At 47.4% G+C, this 27,655-nt stretch overlaps 1 protein-coding gene across 6 annotated transcripts in view; it reads left to right on the plus strand.

Moving 5' to 3' along the window:
• The window catches only part of LOC137434068 (uncharacterized), a 25,256-nt gene extending 5,258 nt beyond the window's left edge, over window positions 1-19,998 (plus strand). For 3 of the 6 annotated variants that reach the window (XM_068126731.2, XM_068126774.2, XM_068126783.2), the window contains 4 exons: window positions 1,052-1,174; window positions 15,876-15,965; window positions 16,931-17,044; window positions 18,036-19,998. In XM_068126731.2, coding sequence (XP_067982832.2) covers window positions 1,052-1,174; window positions 15,876-15,965; window positions 16,931-17,044; window positions 18,036-18,131 — 423 coding nt within the window. In that variant the 3' untranslated portion in view covers window positions 18,132-19,998. The other 3 variants (XM_068126749.2, XM_068126758.2, XM_078783833.1) reach the window with 3 other exon arrangements.
• The last annotated feature ends 7,657 nt before the right edge of the window (window positions 19,999-27,655 follow it).

Consider the following 27,655-nt stretch of genomic DNA (forward strand, 5'->3'; position numbering starts at 1 on the left):
ACCCGACCATGCGGCGGGTAGCACTGGACCACCACCACCACCACCCCACCCCCACACCTTGCTACCACGACTGGTCATTCACAATACCAACCAAAAAAGATCACAACTCCAAAATTGGCATCATCTCAACTCTCAGTGCTTTCCAATGCCCTCTTATATGGCTGTGTGCACCATCTTCTCCAAAAACCTAGTCCCTCGGTTCCTGGTGGCATGGCAAGACCATGCTCACGCAGCATGGTGGGTATTGAGGAGGTGAATAAAGTGAGCTTACAGTCAAAATTGGGAGGGGGGAGGTTAGAAAACATCAGCTTATGGTTCCTCATCATTTTCTTACATCACCTAGATGTGCGGCTATACGAGGCTATGATGCACAAAAACCGAACGAGAAACAAATGCAAAATGTCCATTGCTTCTTTTTACAAACGTGCGCAATCTGGGATGCCTCCTTTTTCCATGTGCATTCCAATATACATCTATTCCTGATAGGATGGTGCACAGGTAGCAGACCTTCCTTAGAGCTGTCTAGTCTGGATTTTGGTTCTCAACCTGAATATAAACTGTCAGATTGGTGCTCTCCAGGCAGGGTAGGGTGTTGCATCACATAGTTTGCCATCCCTCAGATGGATGTCAAGCTAGGTATACCATGTCACCATCTGCTTGCATTAGTTGGTGGACCCTGCTGATAGATGGCCTAGAGGCCCACACAGGCGACTCTAACCTGTCTAGCTTGGCTTCGATTTCTGACCCAGCTATAAACTGCTGTTTCACAGTCAAGGTGATTCATCAATGGCTGTGCCATCGCTTGCATGGTTTGAGGATGTTAAAGATCCCATGGTGTCCTTCACGAAGAGGTGGCGAGCCATCGCCGGCACCATGGACAAATTCCAAATTCCTACCTTAACCAGCAGAGGGTGTTGAATCAGCGGCGCAGCCTTGCCCCGATCAATCATGCAAAGCACTATAGCCTTGTGTTGCACATGAATGAATGAATGAATGAATGAATGAATGAATGAATGAACTTGTATGTTTCTCAATGTCTGACTAACTGCAGCATCAACAGAGTGCTGGAGAGAAAGCGCGTCGTATGCTGCACGCATTGCTGCACGTCAGTCGGACGTCACGGTGCAACCCTGCATGTGTTGACGTCATCAACGGGCTCGTGACCAACTTGATGGTGAGGGAGTGTAGGCTAAAGAAATACTACGAGGCTTGTGGAGCTAGGAGAGATTTATTTATGTCAATCCTAAGAAAGATTTTGGATGGGCAGTCAGGTCTCCGGTCTAAATCTATCGGGGGTGAAGATTCTAATATACTGAACTAATATATATTCAGTATAGGAGCCGGGCCGAGTGAAGGAGACAGACACGAAGGTATATATATATATATATATATCTCTATAATAATAGCGTAAGGACTCGACTTTGTTATCCCTTTTACGCCGCACCCAGTGACCCGATGCCCACGGCACGAATGGATTTACGATCTACGAACCGCGCTCTTTGTTTATCAGGTACAGCCATACTCGAAAAATCTGAATTGGCCGACGTTGGGGCCCAAAAGCATCCGATTAACTGCCGATACGACGCCATCTTACGACGCCATCGTATTGGCGTCTGCTGGGCAAAGGCGAAGCAAGCCGTCCGCTGATTGGACAGGCGAAGGCGAAAGCAAGCCGTCCACTGAGTGGACAATCCAGAGCATGCATTTGTGCCGGTGTCGGCGATCGTTGTTCATGTACGCACTCTTCATTCTCATCTTTCTTCCTAACTCTTACTCGGACAAGCAAATCCTCTATGCCATCCATAATGGTACACTCTATCCATACACCACATCCTCCCTTCCGTGGATGTTCCACGGGTTTCGGCTAATATATATAATAATAGATTATATAGATATAGACTATATATATATATAGTCTTGCCCAATTGTGTTGCGCAATTTCCTTTGATTCCAAAGTCACCACAATACAAGGTCTCTGGTTCGCTTTCTTTCAACCTTACTCCCATGACATGGAATGCCACTCTTTTTCCATCCACCACGTGACTCCCTGTCATGAGCCTCCACATGTTTCTCAACTTCTTCTACCTCATTGCAATGGTACCTGAAAGATATCGTACGATAATTATAAGCACTCAGCCAGGTGGCTTCACGACTCCGTTTTTATTTTTACGAGTACACCCGCACACTACGGGAGCTGCAGGAAGCGTCATTCCTCTTTGGGGTATATAGATTACAGTCCATCGAAGGTCGAGTCTCAGGAACATTGGGTGTGTTCATTTACCAAGTTTCTTGTGGAGAGATCGGCGAGTTGTTTAAGCATTCGAGCAAGCACTCCATTCAAAACCGTGAAGGAACGTGCTTGGTAAATGTGCTTGGTAAATCAGCACATCCCGGTCTTCCTCCTTTTGTTTCGTATTAAACAGCGGGAGCGAGTTTCAAAAGTTTGCTACGAAAAATGCCACAGTAGTGGTAGAAAGGGCCATGTTATTAACTCAAAATTTGTGGGGTATATAGAGTACTGTGGCGGACACAAGCAAGGGACACGAATTCAGCGCACCAGCAGGTGGCGAGAACGTCCAGGCGGGGAACTGGAATGCATGCCCCGCCTATCGACCGATCGGCCACGCCCGAGGATGAGGCGTGGCCTCGGCACATATATGCGGGCTCTAAGCTCCAGCCCGCCCAGTGCTGCAGTTCGAGCTTTCATAATAAAGACTTTTGGTTTTATCAAACGCGTTGTGGCCTACCTCTTTGGCAAGCAAGTTGTGTGCGCAGCACCACACTTCACTGGTGACCCCGATTGGTTCAGCCGTTGCTGACCACCGAACGCGCCATGGCCAACAACGCCGTCACGGTAAAACTCCCAGAGTTTTGGGAAGCACAGGCCGATGTGTGGTTTGTGCAGGCCGAAGCGCAATTTCAGCTTCGAGGCATAACGGCGGACGAGACCCGTTACTACCACGTGGTCGCCTCCCTTGGGCCCGGCACGGCCGCCCGAGTCGTGTCCATCCTGCGGCACCCGCCGGTCGACCACAAGTACGAGGCACTCAAATGTCTCCTCAGCGCCACGTTCGGCCTCACGGATATCGAACGGGCCGACCGCCTCCTGGACCTTCCCGAACTCAGCGACACACGACCATCCGTGCGGATGGATTATATGCTATCGCTGCTGGGTGACCAAGCCCCGGATTTCTTATTCCGGGCGCTTTTCCTATGCCAGCTACCTCTACAGGTACGCCTCGCGCTGGCCGGTTCCAACATAAGGGAACCCCGCGCCCTGGCCGTAGAGGCCGACAAGTTCTTCGCGGCTTGCGACACGTGGTCGAGTTACGGTGCGGCTGTCGTGGATCCCAAGGCTGATGCTACTGCATCCCTCGTGGCCGCTGCCGCGCCCCGCCCACCACCACCGCCGCCGAGAAAACCGCGGCCGCCGCCGCCCCCGCCGCCGCCGCAAGCCTGGTGCTATTTCCACGCCAGGTTCGGCCACAAGGCTAAGAAGTGTTGCCCGCCGTGCTCGTTTGGCAAGTCGGGAAACGACCAGGCCGGCGCTCGGTAGCGGCCCTGAGCGTCGGCCATTCCGGCAGCCTCCTCTTCATCATGGACACCTTGTCCGGGCGCCGTTTCCTCTGCGATACAGGAGCGCAGGTAAGCGTCATCCCAGCCTACACGTCCGACAAGCGAACCGCGGGCCGGGGCCCCACGTTGCTTGCCGCCAATGGTACACCCATCCGCACGTTCGGGAAGCGCTGCCTCTCCCTGCGGTTCGGAGGGCAGCGCTTTCAATGGTCGTTCGTGACTGCCAGCATGCCCAGGGCATTGCTCGGTGCGGACTTCCTATGTGCGCATGGGTTGTTGGTCGACGTAAAGCGCAGACGGCTCGTCCAGGCCGAAACCTTTAGCTCGCTCGCTTGTTCGCTGAGCAGCTCGTTGAGCGGCTCACTGAGCGGTTCACCGAGCGGCTTGCCAAGCGGCTTGCTGGACGGTTCCGTCCCGGCGAGTTTAGTTTGCACGCTTCCGGCAGCGGACGACTTTACCCGCCTCCTCGCCAGTTTCCCGGACCTCATGCGGCCCACCTTTTCAGCGGTGGCCGTTAAACACGGGGTGGATCACCACATCCCCACGGTCGGGCCGCCGGTCTATGCCCGGGCACGCCGACTCGAGCCCACGAAGCTCGCGGTGGTGAAAGCGGAGTTCGCCACGCTGGAGCGGCTGGGGATCGTGCGGCGCTCCAACAGCGTGTGGGCTTCCCCGCTGCACATCATGCTGAAGCCTGGCGGGGGATGGCGGCCGTGCGGGGAATACCGCCGGCTCAACGATGCCACCACCCCCGACCGCTACCCGGTCCCACACATTCAGGACTTTTCCACCCGGTTGGCCAACACGACCGTGTTTTCGAAGGTGGACCTCATCCGGGGCTACCATCAGGTCCCCGTCCAACCGGACGACATCCCGAAGACGGCCGTCATGACCCCTTTCGGCCTCTTCGAATTTCTAAGGATGCCCTTCGGGTTGAAGAATGCGGCTCAGGCGTTCCAGCGGCTCATGGATAGCATCTTGCGTGACTTACCTTTCCTCTTCGTCTACCTGGACGACATCCGAGTCGCGAGCGCGTCCCGGGAGGACCACCTGCTCCACCTCCGCATGCTGTTCGAACGCCTGGGCCAGCATGGCCTAATCATCAACCCTGCCAAATGCCGTTTCGGTGTCACCACCATCGACTTCTTGGGGCACCGCATCACCGAGCACGGGGCCGTCCCTTTACCGGCCAAGGTGGAGGCGGTCAGGGATTTCCCGCGGCCCCACACGATCAAGGGGCTCCAGGAGTTCCTGGGGATGGTAAACCTTCACCACCGCTTCGTGCCCCACGTCGCCCAGCTCCTCCGCCCCTTGCACGAGGCCCTCCGGGGCAAGCCGGGCAAAGGTGACATCGCATGGTCGGAGCCGATGGCCGCGGCGTTCGCGGGCGCAAAGCTGGCTCTGGTCAACGCTACCATGCTGCGCAACCGGCGCCCGATGCACCGATCACCCTCACCACCGACGCGTCGGATTACGTGGTGGGTGCTGTGCACTAGCAATGGGTGCATGGTGCTTGGCAACCGCTGGCGTTTTTCAGCCGGCAGCTTCGCCCGCACGAACGCCGGTACAGCACCTTCGACCGCGAGTTGCTCGGACTCCACCTGGCGGTCCGACACTTCCGCCATCTGCTGGAGGGCCGCCCGTTCACGGCCTTCGTTGACCACAAGCCCCTTGTGTTCGCGATGGCCAAGGTCGCCGAGCCATGGTCGGCACGGCAGCAGCGCCACCTCTCTGCCGTGTCCGGGTACACGACGGACATCCGTCACGTGGCGGGTAAGGACAACCTGGTGGCGGATTGCCTTTCCCGGTCCGTCATGCACGCGGTCCACCTCGGGGTCGACAATGCCCGGATGGCGGAGGCCCAGACCGCCGACCCCGGCGTCCAGGCCTTGCGGACCGCCGTCACGGGCCTCCGCGTCACTGAAGTGCCGTTCGACGCCACGGGCACGGCCCTCCTATGCGACGTCTCCCTCGGCCGGCCTCGCCCCATCGTGCCGGCTGGCTGGCAGCGCCCGGTGTTCGACGCCATCCACGGCCTGTCCCACCCTGGCGCGAGGGCATCCCAGAAACTCGTCGGGGCAAAGTTCGTCTGGCATGGCCTCCGGAAGGACGTCCGCGACTGGGCCAGGACGTGCCTCGCGTGCCAGCGCGCAAAGGTCCACCGCCACACCCAGGCACCGTTGGCCCCGTTTACGGTGCCCGAGCGGCAGTTCGACCACGTGCATGTCGACTTGGTGGGACCTCTGCCCCCCTCGCGAGGGTTCACCCACCTCCTCACCATGGTCGACTGCACCACACGGTGGCCGGAGGCCGTCCCATTGGCGACGACGTCTGTGGCTGAGGTGGCGCAAGCCTTTATCGCCACTTGGGTTGCCCGGTTCGGTGCCCCCTCGGACATCTCGTCCGACCGCGGCCCCCAGTTCACCTCGGAGCTCTGGGCTGCGGTGGCGTAAGGGCTCGGGGTGAAACTACAACGCACCACGGCCTACCACCCCCAAGCCAATGGCCTGTGCGAGTGCTTTCATCGCTCCATGAAGGCCGCGCTCCGGGCCAGCCTCTGCGACGGCGGCTGGGTCGACAGACTCCCCTGGGTCCTGCTGGGCCTCAGGACGGCACCCAAGGACGACCTGCGCGCGTCCTCGGCGGAGCTGGTCTTCGGGCAACCACTGCGGGTACCGGGTGAATTTATCCCCGACTCCACGGCTCCTTGGTCCGCGGCGCAACAGCGCTCCACCCTTCAGGAGACCGCCCGGAGGTTCGCCCCGGTGCCAACGGCACACCATGGTTGCCCGCCTTCCCATGTTGCCCCGGAGCTTCGCACGGCAAAGTACATGTTCGTCCGGCACGACGCCCACCGGGCACCACTACGGCCCCCGTACGACGGGCCCTTCCGCGTGTTGGAGGCCGGGGACAAATTTTCACGGTCGACATCGGCGGTGCCCCGGATCACATTTCCGTGGACCGCCTCAAGCCGGCCCACCTCGATCCGGACCACCCCCCGCCAGCGGCTCTGCCTCCGCGTCGAGGCCGCCCCCCGGCGGTCGGACCCCCGGCACCCCCGCCAGCAGCTCTGCCTCCGCGTCGAGGCCGCCCCCCGGTGGTCGGACCCCCGGCACCCCCAAGCCCCACCGTCCCGCCACCCCCCAGACCGGCACCCATTGCCAGGGGGCGTTTCGGCCGGGTCATCCGGCTTCCCCGCAAACTCACCCTTCAGTTGCGCGGGAATTCTGGGGGGGCGCGTGTGACGGACACTATCAAGGGGCACAAATTCAGCACACCAGCAGGTGGTGCGAACGTCCAGTTGGGGAACTGGAATGCATGCCCCACCTATCGACCGATCATCCACACCCGGGGACGAGGCGTGGCCTCGGCACATATATGCGGGCTCTAAGCTCTAGCCCGCCCAGTGCTGCAGTTCGAGCTTTCATAATAAAGACTTTTGGTTTTATCAAACGCGTTGTGGCCTACCTCTTTGGCAAGCAAGTTGTGTGCGCAGCACCACACTTCAGTACCATAGATCTTCGCTCAGTTCTGTAAGTAAACCTTTCTTCACGGATGTCGGGATTCCTCCAAATTTCTTCAGTGTTATAAACAGCATTAGCGACTGTTTAAAAAGCTAAGCATACGTGTTTGTGGTTTATAATATTTTTACTTCCTGTAGAAGCCGTTGCTCCCACGGAAACGCCATTATAACTATAAGCTATTTATACACGTTATCACTGCAGGAAAAACGCCTTGGGGAAGTGGGACATTATTCGTATTAATATTGTTTTGTCATAACATTAATAATTATATGTGATTATCATTAATTTTGCTACTAGTACCCGACTGCAAAGCCGCAATGAGCCAGCGAAGCCAAAGCCTCTTGCCACTATTTTACCCATCACTATGGCATAAGTAGGTTAGGTAGTTGGGAGTAGGTAGATGTAGTAGGTACTGTAGGGCAAAGGGGGGCATTAAGCTCCAGGGGGCATTAGGCTCCACTACATTGTAAATCTTGAAGGTAAATATAATGCATTTACAATGTCGTGGAGCCTAATGCCCTCTGGAGCTTAATGCCCCCCTTTGCCTTACCTGGTAAGACTTGGTAAAAGAGAAGAGAAGAGCAGACATTCCTCCCCAATACCTACATACAATGAATGTCACAAGAAGCTTAAGGAAGTAACTGTACGATGTGCTAGCTTAGGGCCTATTTTAAGAAATTTTAACTGGGCTTAACATACGTTTTCACAGTATGTGTGTAGTCTTCTAACTTCAGTCGCTGTCAGGGCTGGTTCTCTCCGGGCACTGCGGCTTCCTCCACCAGAAGAGGTTAGCTTGCAGTAAGATCAGTGCCGACAGATCAGACGATAGCGCCGTTTCAACGGCAATGTGTGACTGTCGTTAATCAAACCAAGCTTTCTTTATTTATGTAAACCGCTTATACCGGTAGGTGCAGGACAACATTATAAATCAGACAAACCTACTGAGCATGGGAGCATGGGATTGATACCGGTAGGTGCAGGACAACATCATAAATCAGACAAACCTGCTGAGCATGGGAGCATGGGATTGAAGCCCAATTCGGCTTTTTAGGTCTACCACTAAAGAAGAGAAAAATTTCCAAAATGCCCCAGAGTCGCGACTGTTGGCGCGAAGGGTGCACTAACCAGAAGTTACGTAGTTCCGCGGGCGCCTATTGAACTTTTTCGCAATTTTTTATGCATACTTCCGCATCCGCAAGATGGCGGCCTCCATGGAGCGATTTGGTGCGTCAAAGCTTCGAAAATCTCAAAGGATCCTGCAAAATCTGGCCTTTCAACATAAGATTGTGAATCAAAAAACGACGGGTGAAACAAACTCCTATTGAACTTTTTCGAAATTGTTTATGCATACTTCCGCATCCGCAAGCTGGCGGCCTCCATTGAGCGTTTTGGTGCATCAAAGCTTCGAAATTTTCAAAGGATCCTGAAAAATCTGGCTTTTCAACATAAGATGGTGAATCAAAAAAAGACGGGTGAAACAAACTCCTTTTGAACTTTTTCGCAATTGTTTATGCATACTTCCGCATCCACAAGATGGCGGCCTCCATGGAGCAATTTGGTGCGCCAAAGCTTCGAAATTCTCAAAGGATCCAGCAACATCTGGCTTTTCCAGATAATACGTACGCGTTCATTCACAACACCGGCTTCGCCGGCTACTAGTACCCGACTGCAAAGCCGCAATGAGCCGGCGAAGCCAAAGCCTCTTGCCACTATTTTACCCATCACGATGGCATCAGTAGGTTAGGTAGTTGATAGTAGGTCGGTGTAGGTACCGTACCTGGTAAGACTTGGTAAAAGAGAAGAGCAGACAGTCCACCCCAATACCTACATATACTGAAACGCAAAAGAAACTTACCACCTTTGAAACCTTTAAATATCAACAATAACACTGCGTGTAGTAAATGTGTGAACTTATTTGTGGACAATAGTGTCCTCACTGTCAGACAAAACGGTCACGGATGGTCACTTGAACCTTCAATGGTCACTTCATAGCACAGCTGTTGAACAGCCGTTTTGACTGTCAGTGATTAGCCAAGGGGTACGGGATGATTTTAATGAGCTGCACGTGACGTCTTGATATTGGCTTTAAAAAGGCCAGTGCAAAATGGGCATTTCAATCAACATGCCACGATTGTCAAGGGATCAACGGCAGCGTGCCCTGGGCATGCTGCAAGGCGGACTGAGCTACCGTGAGGTGGCACGTCGCCTTGGCTGTTCACACCCGACGATATCGGCCCTGGTGGACAGAGACACCCTCCACAACTCTGCAGATGACAGACCTCGATCAGGGAGGCCAAGAGTCACCACTGCAAGGCAGGACAGGCAGATGGTCCGAAGTCACCTGCGGGATCGATTCCGTCCAGCATCCCGCACTGTGGCAGAAACTCCGGGGCGTGCAAACCCACAGATCTCCAATGATACTGCACGAAGACGACTGCATGACTATGGTCTGAATGCCAGAAGACCATACAGAGGCCCCGTGATGACGGCTGCCCATCGCCGCAACCGACAGAGATGGTGCCAGCAGCATCAGCGGTGGACCTTGGCGCAGTGGAACGAGGTCGCTTTCAGCGATGAGTCAAGGTTCTGTGTGGACAGTCCTGATGGGCGTGAGCGTGTCTGGAGAAGAACTGGTGAGCGATATGCCGATTGTTGCGTGCGTCAAGCCAACAGGTGGGGTGGCCCAAGTGTGATGGTGTGGGCCGCCATATCAGGCCGGTACAGGACGCCACTGGTGGTTGTGGATGGGAATCTTAACGCCCAATGGTATGTGGATAACATCCTGCGACCTCATCTGCTGCCATTCCTGCTAGACCACCCAGAACTGAGAACCTTTCAGCATGACAATGCTCGTCCCCATGCTGCTCACTTTACCACTGCATTTCTCCAAGGCGAGAACATCAACACCATGCAGTGGCCTGCGCTCTCCCCTGACCTGAATCCCATAGAGCACCTGTGGGATGAGCTTGGGAGATGCGTCGTTGGCAGGGCCAGGACACGGGCAGAGCTGCTTCAGACATTGAGGACTGAGTGGGACAGAATCCAGCAGCAATCCATCCAAAGACTGGTAGGCAGTATATGCCGACGATGCACTGCCTGTATCAAAACAATGGTGGCCACACACGCTATTGAAAGGGGACTGACATTGCACCCTGTGCTGTTCTGTACTGTAGAACAAACTGATGAGATGGTGTATCTTGGTCAAAAACTTGACATGTCATCAATAAAATGCCAATGTTTCAATTAGCAATTGTTGGTTTGTTTTATTTTGAACTGTTACAATTTTATTACATTTCAAACAAGTGGTAAGTTTCTTTTGCGTTTCAGTATACAATAAATGTCACAAGAAGCTTAAGGAAGTAACTATACGATGTGCTAGCTTAAGGCCTATTTTAAGAAATTTTAACTGGGCTTAACATACGTTTTCACAGTATGTGTGTAGTCTTCTAACTTCAGTCGCTGTCAGGGCTGGTTCTCTCCGGGCACTGCGGCTTCCTCCACCAGATGAAGTTAGCTTGCAGTAAGATCAGTGCCGACAGGTCAGACGATAGCGCCGTTTCAACGGCAATGTGTGACTGTCGTTAATCAAACCGAGCTTTCTTTCTTTATGTAAACCGCTTATACCGTATTTCTGGCCGTGAAAAACTATACCCTACGGCCGCGAGATTTCTAAAAAATAATTCTTCGTCAATTTTAGCATATTTAATAATAATAATAATTCATTTATTTTGTATAGCGCTTTTCATGAAGCCCAAAGGCGCTTTGACAGAGTGCAAAACATAATGCATAACAAAACATGGAAACAACAATTGCAAAAAGACAAGAATCAATAGGGAAATATTTAAAGCAAAAGGAGGGAGAAGGAGAAGTGATAGTCAGGGGTTAAATGCTGTGGGTTGAATGTTGAATGCAGTGCTGAACAGGTGGGTCTTGAGTGATGTTTTGAATGTGGTGAGTGAGGAGGAGTCTCTGATGGTGTGAGGTAGTGAGTTCCAGAGGGTGGGAGCAGCGATGGAGAAGGCCCTGTCCCCCCAGGATCTGAATTTGGTCCGGATGGGGGGGGGGGTCAGGAGGTTGGTACCAGCAGAGCGGAGGTTGCGGGTGGGAGTGTGTCTGGAGAGGAGGTCAGCCCGGTAGGATGGGGCCAGGTTATGGAGGGCTTTGTAGGTCAAGAGGAGGATTTTGTACTGGATTCTCTGGGAGATGGGGAGCCAGTGAAGCTTGTAAAGGACGGGGGTGATGTGGTCACGGGTCCGGGAATGGGTGAGTAGATGGGCAGCGGAGTTCTGAATGTATTGGAGTTTATTGGTGGTTGTTGAGGGTGAACCATAGAGGAGGCTATTGCAGTAGTCCAGACGGGAGGTGATGAAGGCGTGGATGAGGGTTTCTGCAGCTGTGGAGGAGAGGGATGAGCGGAGACGGGCGATGTTTTTCAGGTGAAAGAAGGCTGTCTTTGTGATCTGTTTAGTGTATTTGTCGAAGGAGAGGGTTTGGTCAAAGATGACGCCAAGATTCCGGATGAGAGGGGAGGTGGATACTGGGATACCGTCGATGTTGAGGGCAAAGTTATGGGTGGATTTTGTGAGCGTTTTTGGGCCAATGATGATTATTTAAGATTTATCACAGTTAAGTTTGAGGAAGTTGATTTGAAGCCAGGATTTTATTTCAGAGATGCAGTTTGTCAGGATAGAGTGGGTGTCGGTAGAGACGGACATGGTGGAGATGAAAAGCTGGATGTCATCGGCGAAGCAGTGGAATTGGAGACCATGACGGCGGATTAAGTGACCAAGGGGGGACAGGTAAAGGATGAAGAGGAGGGGGCCAAGAACTGAACCTTGGGGGACACCTTGGGGGAGGGGAGCAGTGGTGAATTTGCAGTTATTGAAGGAGATGAACTGGCGTCTGTCAGAGAGGTATGATTTAATCCAAGAGAGGGCAGTGCCGGTAACGTTAAAGGTGGATTCAAGTCGGGTGAGGAGGATGGTGTGATCGATGGTGTCAAAGGCAGCGCTGAGGTCGAGGAGGACGAGAATGTTGAGGTTGCCAGCGTCAGAGGAGAGGAGAAGGTCGTTGGTGATTTTGAGGAGAGCAGTTTCAGTACTGTGGTTGGAGCGGAATCCGGATTGGAATGTTTCATACAGGTTATTGGCAGAGAGGTGATGTTTGAGTTGAGTGGCTACAGCGCGTTCCAAAACTTTCGACAGAAAGGGTAGGTTGGAGATGGGTCTGAAGTTGTTTAGGGTGTCAGGGTTTAGACCAGGTTTTTTAGAATGGGGGTAACAGCAGCAATTTTGAGGGATGGTGGGACGATGCCTGTAGACAGGGAGGAGTTTATTGTTGCAATGATAAGTGGAGAGAGAGCAGGGAGGGCAGGCCTTGACAAAGCTGGAGGGGATGGGGTCAAGAGTGCAGGTGGCAGTTTTCATTCCTATGAGGAGTTCAGAGAGGTCAGTAGGGGAGACCGGGGAGAATTGAGACAGGGGAAGGCAGGATAAGGGGGGGCAGGTGGTTGGAGGGGGAGCGGGTGCGGCGGTGGTCAAGCTGTTGTAGATGTTGTCAATTTTGCGTTGGAAGAAAGAAAGGAAGGAGATGCAGTTGTCTACTGTGAATGACTGGGTGGTGGTGTCCAGGGGGCGGAGGAGTTTGTTTATTGTCGAGAAGAGTGCTTTTGGGTTTCTGGAGCCAGAGTGGATAATTTGAGAGTAGTAGGCGGAGCGGGCGTGGGAGAGGGCATCTTTGTAGTGTTGTAGGTGGTCCTTGTAGGCTTGGGAGTGAACTGTGAGACCTGTTTTATTGCGGAGTCTTTCAAGTTGGCGAGCACGAGTTTTCATCAGGCGGAGTTCAGGGGTAAACCAGGGAGCAGAATGGGTGAAAGAAACTGTTTTGGTTTTTACAGGTGCAAGCTGATCAAGGCAGGAGGAGAGAGTGTGGTTGTAGAAGCCAGTGAGGTCGGAAGGGGTGTGGAGGTCAATGAAGGGAGAAGTGGACATTTTTTCAGAGAGGGTGGATGAGAATGAGGTAGGTGAAAGAGCGTTTAGCTTACGGAAGTTGATAGTGCGATAATGTCTTGGTGTTGGGGTGGGGATGTTGATGGTCATAGTGATGGCTAAGTGGTCAGAGAGGGTGAGGTCGGAGCCAGAGAGATGGTGCAAAATTAATCCAGTGGAGCAGACAAGGTCCAAAATGTGACCACGGATATGCGTAGGAAAGTTGACATGTTGAGTGAGGTTAAAGCAGGTGAGTAAATCAGTGAAGTCAGTGGTTATTGTGGAGTCAGTGGAGTCCATGTGGATATTGAAATCACCAAGGAGGAGGATTGAGGGGGAGAGGGAACATAGCTGGGTCAGAAAGTAGGAGAAGTCAGACAGGAATAATGGGTGTGGTTTTGGAGGGCGGTAGACGACAGCCATGACTGACTGCGTGCGACCAGAACGACCAGAACGTATTTGACGCCGTTTTCAGCGTCCGAAACGCGTAATAAGCTTTTTGAAAATATTTTTCAAACGCTCGAATCTCATTGGTTCTGGTGTTTGGTGACGATTTTCGTTGAAGATAACGAGGTTGGTCTTAACGTATTTTAATTACAAATTAGAGGGGCATTAGATTGTGAATCAAAGAAAGACGGGTGAAACAAACTCCTATTGAACTTTTTCGCAATTGTTTTATGCAAACTTCCGCATCCGGTCGATGGTGGCCTCCATTGCGTGATTTGGTTTTAGAAATATTTTTTTAAATGCTCGAATCTCATTGGTTCCGGTGTTTGGTGACGCTTTTCGTTGAAGATAACCAGGCCCGTGCGGGCCGATGTTGGTCTTAAAGTATTTTAATAATAAATTGCAGGGGCATAAGATTGTGAATCAAACAAAGACGGGTGAAAGAAACTCCTATTGAACGTTTTTCAATTTGTTATGCATACTTCCGCACCCGCAAGATGGCGCCCTCCATTGAGCTTCGGAATTCTCAAGCCAAGGCATAATCTGGTTTTCGACATAATACGTACGCGTTTATTGACAACACCGGCTTCGCCGGCTACTAGTACCCGACTGCAAAGCCGCAATGAGCCGGCGAAGCCAAAGCCTCTTGCCACTATTTTACCCATCACTGTGGCATCAGTAGGTTAGGTAGTTGGTAGTAGGTAGGTGTAGTAGGTACCGTACCTCGTTCAAAATGACACCATTTGCATTCTGGATGAGACTAAAATTGATAAAATTTCCTTCTTGATTAATTCGGTGAATTCGGACTCAACTTCGGATATTTCCGGCCGTGAAAAACTATCCCCTACGGCCGCGAGATTTCTAAAAAATAATTCTTCGTCAATTTTAGAATATTTGACGCTGTTTTCACCCTCCGAAATGCGTAATAAGCTTTTTTGAAATAATTTTTGAAATGCTCGAATCTCATTGGTTCTGGTGTTTGGTGACGATTTTCGTTGAAGATAACGAGGTTGGTTTTAAAGTATTTTAATTACACATTAGAGGTGCATCAGATTGTGAATCAAACAAAGACGGGTGAAACAAACTCCTATTGAACGTTTTCTCAATTTTTTTTATGCAAACTTCTGCATCCGGACGATGGCGGCCTCCATTGAGTGATTTGGTTTCTGAAATATTTTTTCAAATGCTCGCATCTCATTGGTTCCGGTGTTTGGTGACGATTTTCGTTGAAGATAACCAGGCCCGTGTGGGCCGAGGTTGGTCCTAATGTATTTTAATTACAAATTAGAGGTGCATAAGATTGTGAATCAAACAAAGACGGGTGAAACAAACTCCTATTGAACGTTTTTCAATTTGTTAGGCATACTTCCGCATCCGCAAGATGGCGGCCTCCATTGAGCGATTTGGTGCGTCACAGCTTCGGAATTCTCAAGCCAAGGGATCCAGCATAATCTGGTTTTCAACATAATACGTACGCGTTTATTCACAACACCGGCTTCGCCGGCTATTAAAAGCATCTTTGGAAAAAAGCCACAATAAATCTTCTTCTTTGGACAAATACCACGACAAAGCTAACTTAATTCGGCTATACACCTCAACACGCAACCTATTGATGGCAATGGCGAGGAAAACCCGCTCGGGGGAGAAAACCCCCTTGGGGATGGGGGGCAAATGAATGCGCTACAACCTTCATTATGCAACCCTTGGTCATCCTGTCAAGTTTGGTTGAGATTGGATAAGTAAGGACGGAATGTATTGGTGTCAAAAATTCATCAGACAGACGGACACGAAATGGCGTGTTTTAGTATGATAATCTCCATCCCATATTGGGTCATGGTCTCAAGGTTTCAAACTCCCACGTGACGGTTTCAAAGGTCAACGAAGTATGAACTGACATCACATGTAGAACAACATAAGTTGTAGGAAGATTACTTGTTGAATGAAGGTCATTATTGAGCCAGCTTGGTCTTATTGAAAACTTTCAATTCTGATGATTCCTCTGATGTTGTAATCCTTAGGATAGGTTCAGAATCAAAATGGTATCTTCAGCCAGATTTGGAGGCTAGTCCAGGGTCCTCACTACTTGGCCACTGTACCCACTTGGTTGATGAATAGTTTCTCTGTATCAGATAACAATCTCTGTATCGCACATCCCTTTTACACCATAACGAAACACATCTATGCATCTTTGGTCTCTTTTTCCTCCTGTTTCACTATTTTATCATCATAATCACAAACCACATGCTGCATGCCATAGATATTACTCCACATGCCTGATATTCATTCCTCTCGTTTCACAAATCCACCCTCACGACCCTTTGTGATCCCTCATGCGATCCAGGATGGCTTAATAAAGCCAAAGGATTTCAGGAACCGGATTACAGAAGAATATCGGTCTCACCCTGAACCCTACGCTTCAAATTTCTTACAGGTAACTTTATTTCCAGCATTCTTCCCTAAATGTTGATTCTTCGATCCTATTATTACGTACAAGATATATTATCGTCTTTGTTTTGTTCTGCCTGTAATATTGCTTATAACCAGCTTGCACTCTTTTTATTTTCACTGGAGGCCATCAACATGTAGTAAGACATGCACAGACAAGAGGTGTGAAAGTATGGTAACCTGGTGCTTATTCTACCCAAGTAATGGTGATTGTGAGTGTGAGTGGTGGTGACGGGGGATTGGGGTTGTGGTTGTAGGTTATGCATGAATCATTCTTATTTGTCCTAATTTTGGTTTCGCAATGTCTTCAGAGCCAAGAGACCCTCGGCTTGCCAACCACAGGTACAGAATGTACTTTTCACAGTCATGAAAACTTGAAGCCAAACCTAAGAATGGCTGAAGGGATCTAAGTCAAACTTGGTGCAATTATGTATACAACACACAACAACAACAGGCATTTTAAGGCCATTTTCCCTGCTAGAGCGGGGGTTAGCCTTGCGGTCCCCATGACAATCTTCTCCATTTTGCCCTATTTTCATAGGGCAAAATTATGCAATGATACAATTGGTGATATGATACAATGGTGCAATTATGTATGATGAAGCAAAAAGAAACTGATTAGATAATGAGGTCAAGAGGTCAAAGGTCAGAGGTCCCGTTAGCTATAACTATGTTACTGCGCTTTCTTGTCAACCAGTGATGTGATTTTGACGAAACTTGGTAGAAGTACATATTATGACGCAAGGATGAACTGATTTGATTTCTGCAGCAAGATGTCAAAGGGCAGCAGTCATGTCAGGTAAAAACATGACACTTGAGAACAGCTGAAGGGGATTTAAATCAAACTTGGTACGAGTTTTATAATGATGTAATAATGTGGGCAGAGGCATATCGGTCGATGTCGCAACGTCAGAGTGCTGTTCTAGTTTCTTAATGTTTCTTGTCCTCTAGGTGGCTCTTCCCCATCTTAGGCAGGTCCTTGGGGAGCAGCTGGAGGCATCTGGACATCCACAGCAAGGCCTTGGGAGTCCGGCCAGCAGCACAGGGAGTGACCACAGTGAGAAGGTAAGCAGGATGTAATTTCTATAGGCGTGGAGAACACTGCAGCCATGTGCTTATAGTATTACACTGGAAGAGGTGAGCCAAACAGTACATTCCTGACAATTGAGTGAATCATTTCTATGCTCACAATAATCTCTACACATCTCAAGTTTCCTACAATAGCTCATATGAGAGTAATATAGGATTTTTATTATTATTATTTTTTTACTGGAGAATCACATTGCAATGGCAAGCGAGACGACAACCAATCACAGTGGCTTGGATTCCAATGGCAACATCCAATCACACCTCATGGTTTGTTAATCCACTTGGTGATACACAGAACCAGTGAGTGATTCGACTCTGTTGTTCTCAATCTTGTATACTGGTGGTAGAAAGCCTGATATTGGCTAAACGATTAAGGTGGCTGGCTTAAGATCTTACGGTCTTGAGTTTGAGCCCCTGTCATTCCATTTAAATAACACCAGGTGGGTTAACTCGACCTGTGATCCTTCCAAGTTTGGCAAAATGAGTACCAGCTTGCTGGTAGCAGGGGCACTGCATCAGCGGCACAGATGCACTTCCAGAAATGATGCAACCAGCAGCCACAGGCTGCATTTGAAACGACAACTGGTGGTCGAAATCGTTCAGGATGTAGAACTCGGCCTAGAGCTCCCTGAACCCTTCTAATCTCAAGTTACAAAGACAGACAGTGCTGTTTCAGGAATAGTGTTCATATATGAACTTGTACAAATCAATGTGACCATCGCACACTGCCCCTTTTGGATTGTGGTCCATATAGTCATGCCCTGCGGAGATACCATTCCTTGTCCCTGTGGTATGCCAATTATTATCAAACAAACCTTTATTGCTTACAAATTATTATTATTTTTAGTTTTTATTATTTATTTATTTATTACTTATTACTTTCCAATTTAAAGAAATTATTTTCACTAGTAATGGTATTGCATATGACATTACCATTAATTATTGCTCTTTCCCTCTCCCACCAAAGGCCCCAAAGAGGAAAGGAGTACATGCTGTGGAGGAGATAGACAGGAAACAGATGAGATGGATACCTGAGAAACACGATGGAAATCCAGACATCTGATGAAGTATCCAGTGTGGGCCAGAGTTCCACATTTACAGAAATACATAAATGCAGGATTTTATTTTTGTAATGTTCTTTAAGAGTGAAGTTTGATCAGGACTTGTATCACTAAATGTCAGTCCACCACTTAAAGAACAGCTGGCAAAGTGAAGTACAAGGAATGGAAAGGAGGAATAACTAAAAATGATGGGCTTTAAGGGACCATATTATATATATATCTATATACACAGTCACGTGAAAAAGTAAGTACACCCCATGTAAAGTTTTGACTTTTTCAACATATTTCAACATACAGCTATTTGATCTTCATTTCAACAATATTGACAGATAAAGGTGATATAATATAACAAATATCATGAAACATTTACATTTTGGAGTCCATTGTATAATTTAAATAAACATAAATGCAAATTTCGCATGTGGAAAAAGTAAGTACACCCTTGGCTCTAATAGGTGGTATTGCCCCCTTTGGCAGAAACAACCTCAAGTAGGCGTTTCTTATAACTGTCTACCAGTCTCTGACATCGACTGGGAGAAATTTTTGCTCACTCCTCCGTGCAGAATTATTTCAGCTGTGCGATGTTTGAGGGGTTTCTTGCATGCACAGCTCGTTTCAAATCCCCCCACAACATCTCGATGGGATTTAGATCCGGGCTTTGACTTGGCCATTCCAGAACCCTCCATTTATTTCTTTTCAGCCATTCCTTGGTGGATTTACTGGTATGTTTCGGGTCATTGTCATGTTGCAAGATCCACCTTCGGTTGAGCTTCAACTTTGCGACAGATGGCCTCACATTATCCTCAAGCACCCTCTGGTACAATGAAGAATTCATAGTGGATTCTATGATGGTGAGCTGCCCAGGCCCTGATGCAGCAAAGCTGCCCCAAACCATAATATTTCCACCACCATGCTTTCCAGTTGGTATCAGGTTCTTGTGGTCAAATGCTGTCTTTGGTTTTCACCAAACATGTCTTCTGTTACTGTGGCCAAGTAGCTCGACCTTTGACTCATCTGTCCAGAGCATATTGTTCCAGAAGTGCTGGTCTTTGCCTAGGTGTTCATTGGCAAACTTTAGTCTTGCTCTGATGTTCTTTCTGGACAGCAAAGGTTTCCTCCTGGCACACCTCCCATGCAGATCAAATTTGTGCAGCCTCTTTCTAATGGTAGACTCGTGCAGTTTGACATCAACAGTGGTAAGAGAGACCTGTAGGTCCCGTGATGACACTCTGGGGTTCTTGGAGACTTCTTTCAGCATCTTGCGGTCTGCTCCCGGGCTGAACTTTCTGGGGCGGCCTGGCCTGAACAAGTTGGCAGTTGTTTGGAATCTTCTCCACTTGTAGATGATCTTCCGGACAGTCGAATGATTGATTTCAAATTGTTTGGAGATCTTTTTAAATCCCTTCCCAGACTCGTAGGCATCTATAATATTCTTTCTGAAGGCCTCAGAGAGCTCTTTTGATCTAGGCATGGTGACGTCGCACACTTCAACAACAAAGAGCAAACCAAACGAAATGTCTGAGGTTTAAATAAGACAGGTTCCTCCAAGATCCTCTCTAACGATGTTCTAATCATTTGCACCTGAGCTGGTGCACCTGATTCTAATTTTAGGTATTTGAAGTAGTGATAAATGTAGGGGTGTACTTACTTTTTCCACATGCGAAATTTGCATTTATGTTTATTTAAATTATACAATGGACTACAAAATGTAAATGTTCCATGATATTTGTTAAATTATATCACCTTTATCTATCAATATTGTTGAAATGAAGATCAAATAGCTGCATGTTGAAATATGTTGAAAAAGTCAAAACTTTACACGGGGTGTACTTACTTTTTCACGTGACTGTATATATATATATATATATATATATTTATATTTATATATATATATATATATATATATATATATATATATATATATATATATATATATGTATATATATATATATATATATATATATATATATATATATATATATGTTTATTACTAATGCACAGAAAGGAGGTGAGAGTGTGTCTAAGGCTAAGCAAACAGGGTATATCGAGGCAGGGTGGGGTCTTCACATTAACATACATACATATTATCATAATCAAATTAAAGCCATGTTGTTTATTTGTTTCTTTTGAATGCTAAATCTTTCTTTATTTTTTGTTTTTAACTCTTAAGAATGTTTTTGAAAGTTTTGGGGAAATGGGTGGGGGAAGGGGAAAAGGTAGTGAATATTGATAGAAATAAGGCAGAGAGCTTGTTTTGATACAATATTAATACACATAATAATTTGATACTACTAATAAATATATGGTCTCTGATTTGTTTCCACCTTCAATATTTGTGCACAAAACACCAAAAAAAGGTTTTCTCAATTAGAGTGCGTGCATCTAAATTCTAATCATAGAAAGACACACTGAACATCAAAGGAATTCAACGTATTAGTGTCATCAAAGATATACAATATAATCAAAGCCAAGCCATATAATATAAAACTATAAAGGTATTTTCAACACTAAGTAGTATTATGAATAGGACAGCAAGACATTTCCATAAGCACAATAATCAGGTTATTACCCTGCGCTCGCGAAGCGAAAAGTGGGGTTAAGCATTCAGTTGCATACGTGTGCCGTGTGCCGTACGTGTCTGCATTTTAAAAATTCATTTTCTCAGCAACCGTTTGTCCGATTGACGTGAAATTTTCACTATATGTGAAAGGCTGAAGTTTAGATAATAAATGTATCTTGTTTATCAATAAGATAAGACCCACAATAAGAGCGCCTCCTCCTGGAGAATATTTTAATCATTATTATGACTTCATAGGTAACGTGGTACAAGCGCCATCTTGGAAAAACTTCGCACCTCTATATCTCTGAAACCACTCCATGGAAAAAAAATTGAGACCTGGCTCATTGTCAACTACTCCCCGTGGGGAATAAGATATGTTAATGATGATGTCATCAGTGCCTTCATTATGACGTCATAATTCGACAAATACAACACTTATCCGATCATTATTAATTTCTTTTCAGCAACTGTTGGTCTGATGGAAACAAAATTTTTACCATAGGAGTGCCTCCTCCTTTACAATATTTTAATGATAATGATGACGTCATAGGTCATGTGGTACAGGCGCCATGTTGGAAAAACCGAAAAATGTTGCACCTCTAGTTCTCCAAAACTGCTGCATGGAAAAACTTTAAACATGGCTCATTGTAAAGCACTCCATATGTGAAATAGGTGTTGTTAACGATGACGTCATTGATGTCATAATTATGATGTCATAATTCGACAGGGACAACGCTTCGTCTGATCAGTTTGAAATGTATTGAGCGTGATCTATGCAACAATTATATTTGAGAATATAAATTTATGATGTCATCGCTCACGTGGTCTGGCAGCCATATTGGATCAAAGAAAAAAAATGTTCAAAAACAGAAGAGTTGGCTCGCAACAAGTTGACTGCGCAGGGTAAGTATTCTATGAATACCATCTAGTTGATAGAATGTACTGCCAGTTGGCATCCTACATAGATTAGAATTAATGTTCCACCAATCTATAATGTAGTGGAGTTCCTGTACAGTCCACAAGTTTACACACGTGTAAACTTTCTGTGTTCTTTGATGCAGGAATTGTAATTTTCTGTAACAATTATTTGACTATCACGTGATGAGCATTCAGGCAGGTGTTATGGTTTTGTGTTCAATAATGTCAATTGCAAAGTTATTTCAAAATCCATGGAATCAGTAAAATGGTTAGTTCGTTTTGTCTGATTGGTTGATGCTTTAGATACGCTAGCACATCACCCGTAGGATGATTACATACACCCTACAATGACAGGGTATCCTTTATCACTTGATACCATTTAATTGCTCTGCAACAGCAGGAACCCTTTCAAATAAAGCGTGACACACACGGGTGGACAGACGCATAGACAGCACCTTTTATAGTATAGATATATAAAATAAAGCGCAACACACGGGGGACAGATGCACACACACACACACACACACACACACACACACACACACACACACGGTACCTTTGAGAGTATAGATAGAAGAATTGCAAATACTAGCAAGGACCCACATAACCGCTACAGTAAAAGCTCTACTTGAGAGAATGCCACATATTTATTTGGGTGATGTATGCACAACAGACCGCTGCCTTGATTGTTGAGGCCTATCTTCATAAGGCCCGTGATGCCGATCAGCTCAAAATCCTTTTAACTGTCGCTTTGATTGTTTTTACATTGAAAAGAAAACTTATAAGGAGGGCACGGCGATTGTGAATATGACAGCTCCGAAGATGTCTTTGATTTCGCATAGCAGTAAGCACCAACATGGCGACCGTAGTATAGAAATTATGAGTGGAGTCAGGCAAATTGTCCAATCATTGAGTGGAACTCGGACGGATGGATGCACGCACAGCTCCTTTTATAGTATAGAAGCCCAGGGAAATTGCAGAAAATGCAGAAGCCCAAAAACTGTAGATCACCAAATTTAAACTTCCAGGACCTAAATCTAAGGAAAAGTAGATGCTGGACCATTTTGATGATTGATTGGGTCTAATCGATGGTGAAATATCTAATCGGTGATAAGAGTACACTCTGAACCAGCTGTTGAACTTTCAAAGAGCCCACAATAAGACTAGTCTCAGGTGGAGTCAAAGAGCCCACGATAAAACTACTTTCAGATGGAGTCAAAGAGTCCCACAATAAGACTAGTCTCAGGTGGAGTCAAAGAGCCCACAATAAGACTACTCTCAGGTGGAGTCAAAGAGCCCACAATAAGACTACTTTCAGGTGGAGTCAAAGAGCCCACAATAAGACTACTTTCAGGTGGAGTCAAAGAGCCCAAAATAAGACTACTCTCAGGTGGAGTCAAAGAGCCCACAATATGGCTACTTTCAGGTGGAGTCAAAGAGCCCACAATGAGACTACTTTCAGGTGGAGTCAAATAACCCACAAGAAGACTACTTTGAGGTGGAGTCAAAGAGCCTGTGGGCTCTTTCAGGTGGAGAGTTCAGGTGGAGTCAAAGTCAAAGTGGAGTCAAAGCCAAATATGGCTACTTTCAGGTGGAGTCAAAGAGCCCACAATGAGACTACTTTCAAGTGGAGTCAAAGAGCCCACAATAAGACTACTTTCAGGTGGAGTCAAAGAGCCCACAATAAGACTACTTTCAGGTGGAGTCAAAGAGCCCAAAATAAGACTACTCTCAGGCGGAGTCAAATAACCCACAAGAAGACTACTTTCAGGTGGAGTCAAAGAGCCCACAATAAGACTACTTTCAGGTGGAGTCAAAGAGCCCCCAATAAGACTACTCTCAGATGGAGTCAAAGAGCCCACAATAAGACTACTCTCAGATGGAGTCAAAGAGCCCACAATAAGACTACTCTCAGGTGGAGTCAAAGAGCCCACGATATGGCTACTCTCAGGTGGAGTCAAAGAGCCCACAATAAGACTACTTTCAAGTGGAGTCTAAGAGCCCACAATAAGACTACTCTCAGGTGGAGTCAAAGAGCCCACAATAAGACTACTCTCAGGTGGAGTCAAAGAGCCCATGATAAAACGACTTTCAGGTGGAGTGAAAGAGTCCCACGATAAAACGACTCTCAGGTGGAGTCAAAGAGCCCACAATAAGACTACTTTTAGGTGGAGTCAAAGAGCCCACAATAAGACTACTTTCAGATGGAGTCAAAGAGCCCACAATATGGCTACTCTCAGGTGGAGTCAAAGAGCCCACAATAAGACTACTTTCAAGTGGAGTCAAAGAGCCCACAATAAGACTACTCTCAGGTGGAGTCAAACAGCCCACAATAAGACGACTCTCAGGTGGAGTCAAAGAGCCCACGATATGGCTACTCTCAGGTGGCTTCAAAGAGCACACAATGAGACTACTTTCAGATGGAGTCACAGAGCCCACAATAAGACTACTTTCAGGTGGAGTCAAAGAGCCCACAATGAGACTACTTTCAGGTGGAGTCAAAGAGCCCACAATATAGCTACTTTGAAGTGGAGTCAAAGAGCCCACAATGAGACTACTTTCAGATGGAGTCAAAGAGCCCACAATATAGCGACTTTGAAGTGGAGTCAAAGAGCCCACAATGAGACTACTCTCAGGTGGAGTCAAAGAGCCCACAATAAGACTACTTTCAGGTGGAGTCAAAGAGCCCACAATAAGACTACTTTCAGGTGGAGTCAAAGAGCCCACAATAAGACTACTTTGAAGTGGAGTCAAAGAGCCCACAATAAGACTACATTCAGATGGAGTCAAAGAGCCCACAATAAGACTACTTTCAAGTGGAGTCAAAGAGCCCACAATAAGACTACTTTCAGGTGGAGTCAAAGAGCCCACAATAAGACTACTTTCAAGTGGAGTCAAAGAGCCCACAATAAGACTACTTTCAAGTGGAGTCAAAGAGCCCACAATAAGACTACTTTCAAGTGGAGTCAAAGAGCCCACAATAAGACTACTTTCAAATGGAGTCAAAGAGCCCACAATAAGACTACTTTCAGGTGGAGTCAAAGAGCCCACAATAAGACTACTTTCAAGTGGAGTCAAAGAGCCCACAATAAGACTACTTTCAAGTGGAGTCAAAGAGCCCACAATAAGACTACTTTCAGATGGAGTCAAAGAGCCCACAATAAGACTACTTTCAAGTGGAGTCAAAGAGCCCACAATAAGACTACTTTCAAGTGGAGTCAAAGAGCCCACAATATGGCTACTTTCAGGTGGAGTCAAAGAGCCCACAATGAGACTACTTTCAAGAGGAGTCAAAGAGCCCACAATAAGACTACTTTCAGGTGGCGTCAAAGAGCCCACAATATGGCTACTTTCAGGTGGAGTCAAAGAGCCCACAATGAGACTACTTTCAGGTGGAGTCAAATAACCCACAAGAAGACTACTTTCAGGTGGAGTCAAAGAGCCTGTGGGCTCTTTCAGGTGGAGAGTTCAGGTGGAGTCAAAGTCAAAGTGGAGTCAAAGCCAAATATGGCTACTTTCAGGTGGAGTCAAAGAGCCCACAATGAGACTACTTTCAAGTGGAGTCAAAGAGCCCACAATAAGACTACTTTCAGGTGGAGTCAAAGAGCCCACAATAAGACTACTTTCAGGTGGAGTCAAAGAGCCCAAAATAAGACTACTTTCAGGTGGAGTCAAATAACCCACAAGAAGACTACTTTCAGGTGGAGTCAAAGAGCCCACAATAAGACTACTTTCAGGTGGAGTCAAAGAGCCCACAATAAGACTACTCTCAGATGGAGTCAAAGAGCCCACAATAAGACTACTCTCAGATGGAGTCAAAGAGCCCACAATAAGACTACTCTCAGGTGGAGTCAAAGAGCCCACGATATGGCTACTCTCAGGTGGAGTCAAAGAGCCCACAATAAGAGTACTTTCAAGTGGAGTCTAAGAGCCCACAATAAGACTACTCTCAGGTGGAGTCAAAGAGCCCACAATAAGACTACTCTCAGGTGGAGTCAAAGAGCCCATGATAAAACGACTTTCAGGTGGAGTGAAAGAGTCCCACGATAAAACGACTCTCAGGTGGAGTCAAAGAGCCCACAATAAGACTACTTTTAGGTGGAGTCAAAGAGCCCACAATAAGACTACTTTCAGATGGAGTCAAAGAGCCCACAATATGGCTACTCTCAGGTGGAGTCAAAGAGCCCACAATAAGACTACTTTCAAGTGGAGTCAAAGAGCCCACAATAAGACTACTCTCAGGTGGAGTCAAACAGCCCACAATAAGACGACTCTCAGGTGGAGTCAAAGAGCCCACGATATGGCTGCTCTCAGGTGGCTTCAAAGAGCACACAATGAGACTACTTTCAGATGGAGTCACAGAGCCCACAATAAGACTACTTTCAGGTGGAGTCAAAGAGCCCACAATGAGACTACTTTCAGGTGGAGTCAAAGAGCCCACAATAAAACTACTTTGAAGTGGAGTCAAAGAGCCCACAATGAGACTACTTTCAGATGGAGTCAAAGAGCCCACAATATAGCGACTTTGAAGTGGAGTCAAAGAGCCCACAATGAGACTACTCTCAGGTGGAGTCAAAGAGCCCACAATAAGACTACTTTCAGGTGGAGTCAAAGAGCCCACAATAAGACTACTTTCAGGTGGAGTCAAAGAGCCCACAATAAGACTACTCTCAGGTGGAGTCAAAGGGCCCACAATAAGACAACTCTCAGGTGGAGTCAAAGAGCCCACGATATGGCTACTCTCAGGTGGAGTCAAAGAGCCCACGATATGGCTACTCTCAGGTGGTGTCAAAGAGCCCACGATATGGCTACTCTCAGGTGGAGTCAAAGAGCCCACGATATGGCTACTCTCAGGTGGAGTCAAATAGCTCACAATGAGACTACTTTCAGGTGGAGTCAAAGAGCCCACAATATGGCTACTTTCAGGTGGAGTCAAAGCGCCCACAATGAGACTACTTTCAAGTGGAGTCAGAGAGCCCACAATAAGACTACTTTCAGGTGGAGTCAAAGAGCCCACAATATGGCTACTTTCAGGTGGAGTCAAAGATCCCACAATATGGCTACTTTCAGGTGGAGTCAAAGAGCCCACAATAAGACTACTTTCAGGTGGAGTCAAAGAGCCCAAAATAAGACTACTTTCAGGTGGAGTCAAAGTCACCACCATCTCTTATCCTCCCCCATCCAAAACCTTGATCTTTTCTACCCCAGCTAATTTCGGTCTCCTTGTGTTTTATACCTCCCCCCCCCCCCCCTCCCCTTCCCACGCCTCCTGCCCTCAAGCCCTCTCCCTCCCACACTTCTCCCTGCACTCAAAAGTTGTGGTTGTGTGCTTCCCCTTCTCTCCCCATCTTGTCTTCTGCTCCCTCTTTTTGTATATTTTGTTTGTTTGGTTGATTTGTTTGTGAAATAAATGTTAGCTCTTTCACGAGCCTCGATTCAGTATACAAAAAAAAGAAAAAAGAAAAAAAAAAGAACCCACAATAAGACTACTTTCAGGTGGAGTCAAAGAGCCCACAATAAGACTACTTTCAGGTGGAGTCAAAGAGCCCACAATAAGACTACTTTCAGGTGGAGTCAAAGAGCCCACAATAAGACTACTTTCAGATGGAGTCAAAGAGCCCACAATAAGACTACTTTCAAGTGGAGTCAAAGAGCCCACAATGAGACTACTTTCAGGTGGAGTCAAAGAGCCCACAATGAGACTACTTTCAGGTGGAGTCAAAGAGCCCACAATGAGACTACTTTCAGGTGGAGTCAAAGAACCCACAATATGGCTACTCTCAGGTGGAGTCAAAGAGCCCACAATGAGACTACTTTCAAGTGGAGTCAAAGAGCCCACAACATGGCTACTCTCAGGTGGAGTCAAAGAGCCCACAATAAGACTACTTTCAGGTGGAGTCAAAGAGCCCACAATAAGACTACTTTCAGGTGGAGTCAAAGAGCCCACAATAAGACTACTTTCAGATGGAGTCAAAGAGCCCACAATAAGACTACTTTCAAGTGGAGTCAAAGAGCCCACAATGAGACTACTTTCAGGTGGAGTCAAAG

The sequence above is a fragment of the Myxine glutinosa genome, chromosome 1, assembly GCF_964187855.1.
Source record: "Myxine glutinosa chromosome 1, kmMyxGlut1.1, whole genome shotgun sequence".
Taxonomy (NCBI): domain Eukaryota; kingdom Metazoa; phylum Chordata; class Myxini; order Myxiniformes; family Myxinidae; genus Myxine; species Myxine glutinosa.